This window comes from Pleurodeles waltl, chromosome 4_2 (genome assembly GCF_031143425.1).
Source record: "Pleurodeles waltl isolate 20211129_DDA chromosome 4_2, aPleWal1.hap1.20221129, whole genome shotgun sequence".
In the NCBI taxonomy this organism is placed as follows: domain Eukaryota; kingdom Metazoa; phylum Chordata; class Amphibia; order Caudata; family Salamandridae; genus Pleurodeles; species Pleurodeles waltl.
The window spans coordinates 118,571,638-118,584,401 of NC_090443.1; the positions used below are offsets into that span (position 1 = coordinate 118,571,638).

Consider the following 12,764-nt stretch of genomic DNA (forward strand, 5'->3'; position numbering starts at 1 on the left):
GGGTGTCTTACCAATGCCACAGGAAGTGGTTTGTGGGCATGGCTCCCTGAGAGGGGTTCCATGTCGACTTAGCCGTTTTCTCCCCCCAGCACACACAAGCTGCAAAGGCAGTGTACATGTACTGGGTGAGGGGTCCCCTACGGTGGCATAATACATGCTACAGCCCTTGGGGACCTTCCCTGGCCACAGGACCCTTGGTACCATGGGTACCTTTTACAAGGGACTTAACTGTGTGCCAAGGGTGTGCCAATTGTGGAAACAAAGGAACACATTTTGGGAAAGAACACTGGTGCTGGGGCCTGGTTAGCAGGATCCCAGCACACTTGCAATCAAAGCTGGCATCAACACTAGGCAAAATGTGTGTGGGGGGTAACCATGCCAACAGTGGCACTTTCCTACAGGTGTGCATTGTTGGACTACAGGTATTTCCCAGGAAAATCTTACATTTTACACAACGTGGAAAACCAATTCAAGATCGAGCAAGCCAAAGATCATCGGAGTCCTTTGCTGTGAGCCAAAGAAGGACCCGCAGGTAGGTGAGAAGCACACTTTCTAAAGCACCCGCAGTACAACCATGCAGGAGTTTTCAAGTGAAATAGCAATCAACAGGCCTTTAAATGTTTTTATCTTGCCACATTTGCCTTGCAATCAAAGACAGAGGTCAAATGTTAGGCTCTGTCTTACGAGGGAGGATGGTGCATACTTTTCTTTCTCTGACTTCAAAGTGAGAGGATTTACGTGACAATCATTTTGGGATGGGAAAATCAACAGGATGTTATTTTTCCTAGCACAAGACAGAATTTAAATGCCAGTAAATGAACTTTATGAACATTTATGAATATAACGGAATTAGGAAAGCACAAATGAAATACTTTTTTTGTAATCCTGAAGTGTTGTGAAAACAAATATTTTAATATGATCAAAGCAATACACTAGGTGATGCCACTTTCCACATATTATTGTTTCTGTGCTTTATAGTGTTACCAGTAAGACACTATGGGGGTCATTCTGACCCTGGCGGTAATTACCGCCATGGCGGAGGTCGGCGGTAGCACCGCCAACAGGCTGGCGGTGCACCGCTGGGCATTCTGACCGCGGCGGTTCAGCCGCGGCCAGAAACGGAAAGTCGGCGGTGTACCGCCGACTTCCCGCTGCCCTTGAGAATCCTCCATGGCGGCGGAGCGCGCTCCGCCGCCATGGGGATTCTGACACCCCCTACCGCCATCCTGTTCCTGGCGGGTCTCCCGCCAGGAACAGGATGGCGGTAGGGGGTGCCGCGGGCCCCTGGGGGCCCCTGCAGTGCCCATGCCAATGGCATGGGCACTGCAAGGGCCCCCGTAAGAGGGCCCCACGAAGAATTTCAGTGTCTGCTTTGCAGACACTGAAATTCGCGACGGGTGCAACTGCACCCGTCGCACCTTCCCACTCCGCCGGCTCCATTCTGAGCCGGCGTCCTCGTGGGAAGGGTGTTTCCCGCTGGGCTGGCAGGCGGACTTTCGGCGGTCGCCCGCCAGCCCAGTGCGAAACCCAGAATGACCGCCGCGGTCTTTTGACCGCGGTACGGTCTTCTGGCGGTTGCTTAGAATCACCCCCTATCTCTGTGCAAATGTAATGGTAATTTCAAGTGAAAATGTGTTGTCTGTAATGGCAGTGCACTACCACACCATGCATACTCCACTCTACACCACTTCAGTCTGACATTCTACTCCATTACCCACTTCACCACCTTACTCCACTCTGACACTGTACTCAATGCCTCTCCAATCTAACACTCCACTTCACTGTATGCTCCCGTACTCCACTTCATGAACCTCCACTCTACACCATTTTACTCCACTTCAGGAGATTATTTTCTTTCCCCCTCCACTCTACTCCAGTATATGATACTCAATGCCAGTCTACACATTTTACACCATTCCACGCTGCCACTCCTGTGAAACACTCCACTCTGCACCACTTTGCTCTATGACCCTCTACTCCATTTCAGGTAAGAAGACACTCTAGACACTCCATTCTATGACACTTCCTTTCTTTGCCACTCCACGACACTCTACTTTGCTCCACTCCATACCAATCTCTTCTATACTACTAACTTTAAGCCATGCTAACAGCAGCCACACTGGTATACAACACAATTAAAACACATTGGCATAAACAATAGCGCTCATTTGAGCGAGACCTTCTGGCTTTGCCAATGCTGGTTTCTCACTGCAGCGGCATGGGTATCTGAAGATGATACAGCTATTCTAGCAGCTCTAATTATGAGTAGTCTCAGTGAAGCACCGATAATTGTACTGAGAAGTCCATTGTCTTTCTAGGGGACAAACTTGAGGGTTTCCCAAGTTTAATCTCCCAAAAGTCACCCTTAACAGCTTTAATACTTGAGACAATGGGACAGGGTCATTCCACCCCATCCAAGTTCATAGAGGATCACCATATTAAAATGCAGCTTCTACACGCTCCTAGGGTGACCAGGCGCACCAGATTTGCCGGGACAGTCCCGTTTTTTCACCAGCTGTAGCTCATGTCCTGTTTTTTGGAGAAAGTCGACTAAAAACAGGCATGTTTTTGTGTCGGCCGCTATTTTAATAAAGTAATTTAATTAAAATGTATTATACTAGGTTTAAAACATTTGCATTTTATTTCCTTTCTTAGTGCTTCTTTTGTGGTTCTAGTTTGTTGAGGGCTATCCTTCTATGCCGTTCGGTTGATATAAAATTGTAGTCCTACTTTTCCTTTTCCTAAACGTCCCTGTTTTGGAGATGTAAAATCGGGTCACCCTACTCACCCGTAATACACGTCAGAAGTTGCTGGAAATTCATTTTAACAGTGGTGAACGACTTGCTTGCAGGCAAAGAAACATAAACACACAAAACCTCGTTAGAACAAACTTTTATTAGTGCAATTAAAACATGACCACATCTCTCTGACACGGCAGAGCACAAGGAGGGATCACAGCACGCCTGACGCTGTATTCTAATTGTGGCTACTGAGATCAGTGTGCGGCTTTCCATGTAATTGTGCCCTTTCAGAACAACCACCTAGGGGCATATTTATACTCTGTTTGCGCCGGAATTGCGTCGTTTTTTTTTTACGCAAAGCTAACTCCATATTTATACTTTGGCGTTAGACCCGTCTAGCGCCAAAGATCTTGGAGTTTGCGTCATTTTTTTAGCGTGGACACCTACCTTGCGTTAATGATATGCAAGGTAGGCGTTCCCGTCTAAAAAATGACTCCAAGGCATGTGCACCTTATTTAAACTCCCATGCAAAAAAGACGCACAGGAGTGGGCGGGTCAAAAAAAATGACGTCCAGCCGCTTTTGCGTCATTTTTTAACGCCTGGTCAGGGCAGGCGTTAAGGGACCTGTGGGCTCGGAAGGAGCCCAGAGGTGCCCTCCCATGCCCCCAGGGACACCCCCTGCCACCCTTGCCCACCCCAGGAGGACGCCCAAGGATGGAGGGACCCATCCCAGGGAACTTAAGGTAAGTATTTTATTTTTATTTTTTTGTGGCATAGGGGGGCCTGATTTGTGCCCCCCTACATGCCACTATGCCCAATGACCATGCCCAGGGGACATTAGTCCCCTTGGCATGGCCATTGGGCATGGGGGCATGACTCCTGTCTTTGCTAAGACAGGAGTCATTTCAATGGGGGTTGGGAGTAAAAAAAAAATGGCGCAAATCGGGTTTAGGCCAATATTTTGCTTCAGACATGACTTACCCCATTTTTTGACGCCCAAGCTCCATTTTCCCTTACGCCGGTGCTGCCTGGTGTGGGTCATTTTTTTTTACGCACGCCAGTCAGCTGCGCCGGCTAACGTCATTCCATAAATAAGGCGCCCGCATGGCGCTTTGGAATGGCGTTAAAATTTTTGCCGCACAACTGCGTTGGCGCAGTTGTGCGTCAAAAAGTATAAATATGGCCCCTAATGTTTTGTATGGGCACTTGCGTCATGCTAAAGACCACAGAAGATAGTGTTGATCAAGGTTTGTGGCCAAAAGAACGCAAAAGGTCGCATTGTAAGGAACGCCTGCTTATTCATATAAAGTGGGCGTATTGTGGCAGGAACAGTGCAGATACCTGTGCGATTCTATGAAAAGTCAGACAACTAAAGCCAAGGATGTAGTGGGACCTACAGCCAAATGAAAACAGGCACAAAAGTCGGGCAAATAGATTTTGAGTGATATTTCCACGTGTACGGTGTACTACATGTAATGTTTTGATAAAATTACATATATTACATGTTTTACTGTGAACGTCCGCCTGCTTGAAAACGATTGTACTCGAAGCTGTACTTCGAGTACAAAACCCATTCAGAATATTGCTAGTCCTATGTGCCGTCGTGGTGCACCGCTAGATCGCGTTTAGCGTCGCACATTGTACTGTAACTGTATTTAGACATGCACAGCATTATTTGTGTTTTCTTGGCCAACGACATAATTGGCACACAACACATTGTAAAATCGGTATAGGCCCACTTCTAGTCGTTCGCACAACACAGGGCACTTTAAATCTTGGTAAACCTGTCCCCGTGTTCCGACTGCATTCTCCCTGTCTTGGCCTGCTGTAATGCAGCAGTGAGTGGGTGACAGGCAGCCTCAGAATGAATACATCCACGTGCACAGACGGAACAAGCGGCGCCAAACTGCCTGCAGTGTCTGCAGGTAGGGAAATGGTTGAGACCTCTCAACTCTCGTGTTTGATAAATCAGTGGTCCATATTCACTCACGATTTGGACCAAATATCAGCGTTGGTGCAGCAGGCCTGCCAATAGGATGTGAAACACTTCGGGCACCCCGAGCGAGAGAGTGACACATCCGAGATCACTTAGTTTCACCTGAATAGGAGCAAAGTGAAGTTTTTGGGTGGGACACGGCAGCAGTTGGAAAACGACTTGGGAATCCTCTGCTTTCCTCTAGAAGAGATGATCACATATGGGTTCCATATCATATATTTGGAACCCAGTTTATCTTCATTCTTGTGCCACAAGCAGTACAATACAAATCATTTATTTTTAAAAGGGGGTTCTGAAATAGTACAATCAACACACCTGGAAATGACACCGCCACAAAGACATCACAACTACGGAAGGCTCATTTTCATGTCGTTCAATTAATACTGACTGATTTCCAGATTAGCAGATAGTGACCGAGGCAAAGGGTCTGACAGTGATCAGACAGATAATATCGCCACAAACATTTACTACACATATTGTAATGCCTGGGAAACGGTTCACTTTTCGGAGTGGTCTTCAAATTGTGGTTTGATGTACTCCTTGTACATGGAATATATAACACCTATAATAAAGGGATACACAAGATATGCAACATTAGCATGGCAATGTCTACTAAAAGGTGCAGCAGGTCTTTATAATGCAGTCGCTACCTAAACGTTTTATTTCTCACAACAGGTCTGGCGCAGTGACTTGTCGATAGCTCCCTGGAGAAGAATACAGCAGGGTTGGACTGCTCAGTCCGGCACTCTGGCTCTGTCAGATGGGCCTGCTCGAAAGGGCCAGCGTGTGGGAGATATGATATGTGATCCCGGGGGCCTTGACAGGACCAACACCACTGGCCCACATGCTGGCACTCAAGCCACCCCATATGGCAGTGACACCGTACCTGAAAGGGCAGTCCTACGCTGGAACATAGCTCATTTGTAAGATCACGCTATTAATGCAATGGCGAGCAGCTATACTTGCAAAATATCACTTATTCACCTGGCCAGAAAAGAATCACCTTCTGGATTAAAACAAAATACTTGATTGGATCTCTTACAGTTTGTAGATGTAGTGGATAAGCGATGACTGCTTACTGTGAACTTAATGCTGTTAACTGTTTTACTGGATAATTGTGACATTGCAATAGTGATTGCACACCTTAAACACGTGTCATCAACACATATGAATCCTTGAAAAACAATATATTAAGCTTCATGTTGAAATAGCTGCATACAAACGTAAATACAAGGGGGTAGTTAGACTCCTAAAATAATAACACACACTGGATTAAGACTTTAAACAGTTAAAATTAGAGAGTGTTAAAATGTTAAGCACTAAGCAGACCTTTTCAAATGCTATTTATACCCCCATTTATGAATTTGAGAAAAAAAAATATTTTTTAAAAATCTTATCATATGAAATAACAAGCATTTGCAAGGGAGTAGGTCTCCCATTTGCAAGAGTTTAGAGCTATTTGCATGATTGGACTTTTCTTGCCTCATAAATTGGTCAACCAGGTCTCATAATTTGGCCCTCTCCTGCCACATAATTCTAGTAGCCCTGCATATAACTAAAACACTTCCATTTACCTTCTTCCTCCATCTGCAGCAAACAATGAAAATGTTGCCATTCAGCATACTAATTTCAATCTGCCATGCTGATTACAATAGAATACCATTTTCACCGCCCCACCGTCAGAGTTGCTGGCTGACCTACACAATTCCCCCCCACCCAAAAAAAAAACTAGACTATTTCTCTAAATAACTTCATAAGTAATCACTGGCATAAGAAAGAAAACTCAATATGCAATTTTAAGTCCTTCTTATGAGGCTTACTGAAGTTGCTTAAAACGTGTTGAATCAACAGCAGAAGAGCCAGAGCGAAATCTAAAACCAACCCTAGAAAAAGTTCTCCACTAGAACCCGGCCATGGGGGACATAGCTGAGTGATGGCAACCCATGCTGCTGTAAAAGAAGTCCCATGGCCCTTAGCCTGCTGGGGAGATGGCCGGCTCTGCCCTGGACAACAGAAAGGACAGATAGCGGTGTGAAGAACAATTTGGTATCATCACTCCTTTGGTCCGTTGAAATGCCTCCTCAAGAAAGCCCCCAAAACAGAATTGGAAAATATTTCCACAAACCCTGCACTTCTACGAACTAAGAGTAGTTTTAGCCACAAAGGGCTTAAGTTATAATGTTATCAAATAAAATATGAAACTTCACATCAAAGCCTATCTGCCTGAATGTGATAAAGTGGAAATATTGAAGGCAATGCACTCAGTTGTACTCAAGATGTCTCAGGGGTACATATAGGTCTAGTAATCCACTTCTGAAAATCAGACCAAAATATATGTGATCTGATTCTGTCGTCTCCTAGTCAAGACATTTCATGGGGATTGTTGGAACAACTGAGAAAACAGAGATTTGTTTCTGCAATGATAAAGAGAAGCAGAAGAGACTTTTGAACAACTTGTAAAGATGAGAAAAGGTCCCTGTGGCCAGGATTAGGGCATCACATTATACCTATACCTAGCAGGCAGCAGTAATGCCATTTGAACAGGTGCTGTCAGACCACCTGATTATGGTCTAAAAACCCTTGTGTCATCTGAATGTTTGGGCTACAGTCGAGTTAGATGCCGCTTGGGAGGATAATGAAATGATAAAATGCAAGCATATTGCAATAAATCCTACAGTGGATGCTATGAGTAATTCATGTCTACTTCTGTAGGCAGGGTTGGTAAGGAGTGGTCATAAAACCATTTAAAAATGCCTCACGTCTTAAATATGTCTTTAGTTTTTGTGACATGATTTGGGTTCCACTTCATTCTAGTTTAAACCACTTTGTGTGTTTCTAACGGTGCAATGCAAGCATGTTAGTAAGGTTTGTATTGCGTGAACCTAGCTAAAAGCAGCAGAGCTGCTTTTGTGCATGTCACACAATACATAATTGCACTATTTGCTATTACTAATGAAACAAATGTGCATACTACAGGCCTCTTCTAATTGTTACCCTACCGGAACCCACAATCATCTGTTTGTTAGTGAACTTAAAAAAAAAAAGTGATTCATCAAACTCGTTTTGCAAAACTCACCTTAACTGGTTCATACTGCCCAAGTACCAGGCCTCAATGAGCTAATCTTCCGACAGTCATCAAATTCAAATAAACACATTTATTTAAGCTTTCACAAAATATTTATTTTACAGGTATAAGAATATTAACGCTGAAGAGCATCTGGACTTTGCTCCCAGTTCTCCTGTTTGGTGGGTAAACTCTGACGCCTCGAAGTGCTTTACCGGCGGTACAGCACTTTGTGCCAGAGTGCAATGCTTGCCAGTTCCGACCGCGAGAAAGGGACAAATGAATCCCACACTTCTTTCCTGAAGAGAAGTAAAACAGAGCACGTACGGTGCCAGAGACACAGGATGTAAAACAAGAAGCAGCAGCCACTAGAGCAAGCTGCTAAAAGAAACTTCAGGATCTGGCCACAACTATGACTGATTCCTAGTTGCTCAGCGGGGAGGCATCCTGTAATAAAGACATGCAAAGCACTGCATCTACCAATATTCAATGCCCCATACCGCAGGCCTTTGCACATAAAATCAAAACATAAATGAAAGAAAAACCACGTACCTGAAGTGAAGAAAACTCATAGGGGTGAACTCTCGGAGTACACAGAGAAAAAGTGCCACTTGTCTTGAAGAACAGATGTGGCATAACATTTATAGCTGCCGACTTTGGAACTGGGAAGCCGGGTTCGAGTCTCGGCATCAGCAGTTCAAATAAAACAATAGAACGTAAGTTTCAATTCAAGGAAAAGTTAATTTAAAAAGTAGAATCATATGTAACATGAACGGGAACCGAGCCGTGTGGAGAAAGGATCCCGACTGGGAATAAAGGCAAAAATGAAACCAGATGGGAGGAAGGGCCATCACACGCTGTAATAGGAGGAACGTAATGTGATGGCCAACAAAAATGTTCTCCTAGTAACATCACCTAGGAGGGAACTAAGCACACAAAGGGAGGGACATTTAGAAAGGAAGCATTTAAGACAAGCACAAGAAAGAATTAATGGCAAAAGTGGGCATGGTTAAAGCCCATAGACTGAATACAGCATGTCTTGCAGACAGTGCTGCTCCATGCCTAGGCTTGACCTAAAAATGTGCAACCCGCATCAACATAACAAGTAATAGATACCACATTAATGATTTATCATTATATCAACATATAACATAGATACTTCTATACTGATTACTACTACTACATCGACTTGGCTTGGTTACTGGTAAACTTCATATAGGATAAGGTTAGCTCAGTCTCAATGTAATGTTAGATCAATCTTAGGATAAGGTTTTTTTAAAACATCTAACACTTTATAGTAATAAATGAAAACATAAGTTGCATCAAGATGCTTATATGAGAAAATCAATCAATATATCATGTTACTATTCATCTCAGCCAGAGTGCCAGATTACACTCTTCCTCATTCATATCAGAATATATGTTGCCATGTTCTCAAATATATATATATTGTCATATTCTCAACAATTACACATTCTATAAATACTGAGTAGTCTATAAGTGCTGTGTTTTTGGACCTCAATCATATCATTTTCATCAGTATGACTCATTATCTTAATTCAATAAGTCTAAGGCAGTATGATATCTGATCTGCCAGTGCAACCATCATAGCTGCCCTCGGGGCTAAATCCGCTACTGCACACGTCATCCCTTCTAATAGCCCCAATAAGGAAATCCTGAGCCATAGCCCATTCTAACATACCTTTTCTGCATGCTTATCCAGTGGGTTTTTTGGGGAAAAGCCAATCAATAACTGTTCAGTGTTTTGCCAACAGTACTCCCAGTATTTGACCTTGTGTTGTTTTTTCCATTAGCCTTAGCCTTAGTGTAAGGTTGGGTTACTCTTAGTGTGAGGTTTTGCTTAAGTATAGTGTAAGCAGTGAGGGTGAGTGTAAGCTTTACGGTTGATGCAGGCCAGTCCCATGATGGCTCATCGAAGTCAGATGTGTTGTTGGTCATGCGCAGCACCATAGGGAACTTATTAAAGACTTGAACCTCCCAGATTCATTTGTATGGAAACTGGCTAAGAGCTTCGGGTGATGCTGTTCTGGATACGCTGCTTCAACCTCATTTTATCAAACCGTTCTCGTTCATCTTTTAAAGATTATTGATAATGTGGTGCCACCCAAGTGGATTTTGTCTACTAAGTGGTATGTAAAGGCAGAAAGTTGAATCCCCTGGACATATGTTTGTTACTCTCCCAGTAACTAGGAGGAATGCTGACTTATGGGCATGGGGTACGTGACTAGTCTACTGTGGAGATGTACTAGGCGTTTGCTCATTCAGAGAGGATCTTATTGGATTTGCAGCACATTTGGAAATAACGGAGCTGCTATTGGAGTGGCAAGATATGATCCAGCTACAACTGTTTGTATCATGTATACGCTCCTTAAAGGCTTGACATATAAACCAGAATTTATGTTACAACAACAACTTCAAATGTGAGTCCGTGTTACTGCTGATTTTGAGTCATTTAACAGCATTACACTTTGATTTTGTGGGTACACTAATTGGTGCTGCAACATATCCTCTTCTAATGCACACCACATCCTGGCTGTACAAAAAACAGAAGCTCCTTAATTAATGTGGTAGCCTCCAGATACGTGCAAAGTCCTTTGATCTTAGCATCTCATCTGCAGCCATTAGTATGAACAAAGATCAATAGCCACGTGTTTCTCGGCAAAGTCTCAGTGCCTACATGTTTAAGACTTAGTTTTCCACGTATGTACTAGGCCCTATTTTAAGGCAGGTTTTTTTTTCAATGTTTTTTCCCCCGTGGGCTGCTTTATGATTTTTTTGAATGACTGAGCTGAAATGTAAAGCCTTACAGCATTCCACATTGTTGAATGCAGATAACCCCAGCAGTGGATTTGTTTCCAGTTGGGGGATCACTCTACAAGAATGAATAACCTACATTGCTTACAGAGGCTAACAACAGTAAACCTCATTCTTTTCAAACTATCTAATTCCCAAGTCACAAAGGTGTTCCTCATCAGGAGAGATATAGAGATATACATTGGCAGAGCTTGTGACGGTGCAAATTTCTGGATAGGCAGAATTATGACGCTTACCACAATTGGGGCGTGAGAATCATGGAACATTACAGTGCCACCGGGGTCCTACACTTCACGTTTAACATGTCCAAGTTTAGATTTGGCCTCCACAGTGCTAAGGGTACAGATGGAAGTGGTATGGCTGAAGGCACTTTTTAATTCTTAAATTGCAGGGTGTGATGCAAGTAAGGTGCAACGAAAGTGAGGTCTGGTTTGTTTCCAGTCCTGCAACTCACTTGCCGAATAACGAATGAGCCTGGAATATACGCTAGGCATTTAGGGCTAGATGCATCATACAACCGATTTGCGATTCTCAAATAGCGATTTTTAAGAAATCGCTATTTCAGAAATGCAAAAAGGTATGTATGATTTTTGTGATTCGGTAATAGCGATTTCTTAAAAATCGCAAATGCTATTACCGAATCGCAAATAGAGAATCTGTCCCCATTCGCACCAATGGGCCTGTTGGCTCATTTCTGTGAATTTTTTGCATTTCCAAAATTGCGATTTCTTAACCAGAAATCGCAATTTGGGAAATGCAAAACCCCAGGGTGCTGGGGGCCTAAGGCCCCCTCCGCTGCACCCCAAAGATTTTTTGGGGGACATGTAAGGTGCACACATGCCAAAAGGGCATGTGTGCTTTACATGTACATTTTAAAAATGCATTTTAAATGCATTTTTAAATTTTGCACATGGTTACCACCAGGTTCAACCTGATGGTAAATAGCGATTCCTAAATGCCCAAATCGCATTTAGGAATGGCTTCATACATGTGCTAAGAAATCGCAAATAAGGAATCCATATTTGCGATTTGTTATTTAGAGAGTCGCAATTTGCGACTCTCTAAACAGCGTTGCAATTATAAGGAATCGCTATTTTTGCGATTCCTTAAAATTGCGTTCAGAATGTCTTTCATACATTCTGAACTGGCTTTTTGCATTCGCCGTTTGCTAATGCAAAAAACCTTGATACATCTGGCCCTTAATTTCTTTTAATAAAGGAAGTTTCCAACCTTTATTGCTATTGGCACAAATAATAACCATTTCTATGTTGTGCTTTTCCTGGAATGAGCTTCACGTGTAATACAGCAAGTTATTTTATGCCAGTGGTGTTCAGAAAAGTATGCCTTTGTTGTTAAATGAGACTCCCATTCATGTGCATTTTCTGTGGTTCATACAAGTGGCAGATTGCTGCAGTATCTGCACATCAAATGAAACAAAAGACTTGGAAGGTGTCACCTAATGGGGCAACACTAAATAACATACCTACAAAATGAGTGGTGGTCACTTGTTGTGCCAGGTAACTTGAGGGTAGGGAAATGTGTGATGAAAAAAGAATAATACTCACCAAAGGTCATGGCTCCCACTACAAATCCTTGGGCCCCAACACGCATGTGGATGAGATGCACGGACATCTTCTGGTCTCCTCTGTGCTTCAGCCTGTAGAGGCCATATGCCACCACAGCAAAGAAGCCGGCAATACCTGCGGGACAAACAACAAGACTCCACATAGTTCAAAATACGTGGAATTAATCTACTACAAAAGTTACCTGGTCTGGAGTCTTTTAACGTATCTATTTCTGGAATATAAAAACAACGTTCTGGCACACCGGCTCGTACTTCTGTTTTAACTAAAATCTATGAATGTTAATGGTTATTTAGCATCAACAGTTTTGGACAGACTTCTTTACAGACACTCATTTAAATACTACCTGTTTGTTGCTGGCCAAAAACCATTATCGACTACTGGCAGCTGATCAGCAGATTGTCTAACTTGGCAGTCTAAATGCCAGAGAGGTAGTATCTCCAACAAATCAACTGGCACATTTCCTGGTAGATTCGTGATATATATTATAAATTGATTGCAATCTGAATTCAGACTGTGCTTTCACCCTTTGAATACCCGGGGG

At 43.2% G+C, this 12,764-nt stretch overlaps 1 protein-coding gene across 3 annotated transcripts in view; it reads right to left on the reverse strand.

Annotated features, from left to right (window-relative positions):
- Nucleotides 1-2,875: 2,875 nt before the first annotated feature.
- The window catches only part of HIGD1C (HIG1 hypoxia inducible domain family member 1C), a 48,223-nt gene continuing 38,334 nt past the window's right edge, over nucleotides 2,876-12,764 (reverse strand). For all 3 annotated transcript variants that reach the window (XM_069230915.1, XM_069230914.1, XM_069230913.1), the window contains 2 exons: nucleotides 12,203-12,337; nucleotides 2,876-5,300 (listed from right to left, as the gene is read on the reverse strand). In XM_069230915.1, coding sequence (XP_069087016.1) covers nucleotides 5,236-5,300; nucleotides 12,203-12,337 — 200 coding nt within the window. In that variant the 3' untranslated portion in view covers nucleotides 2,876-5,235. The remainder of the gene's footprint in view (nucleotides 5,301-12,202; nucleotides 12,338-12,764) is intronic.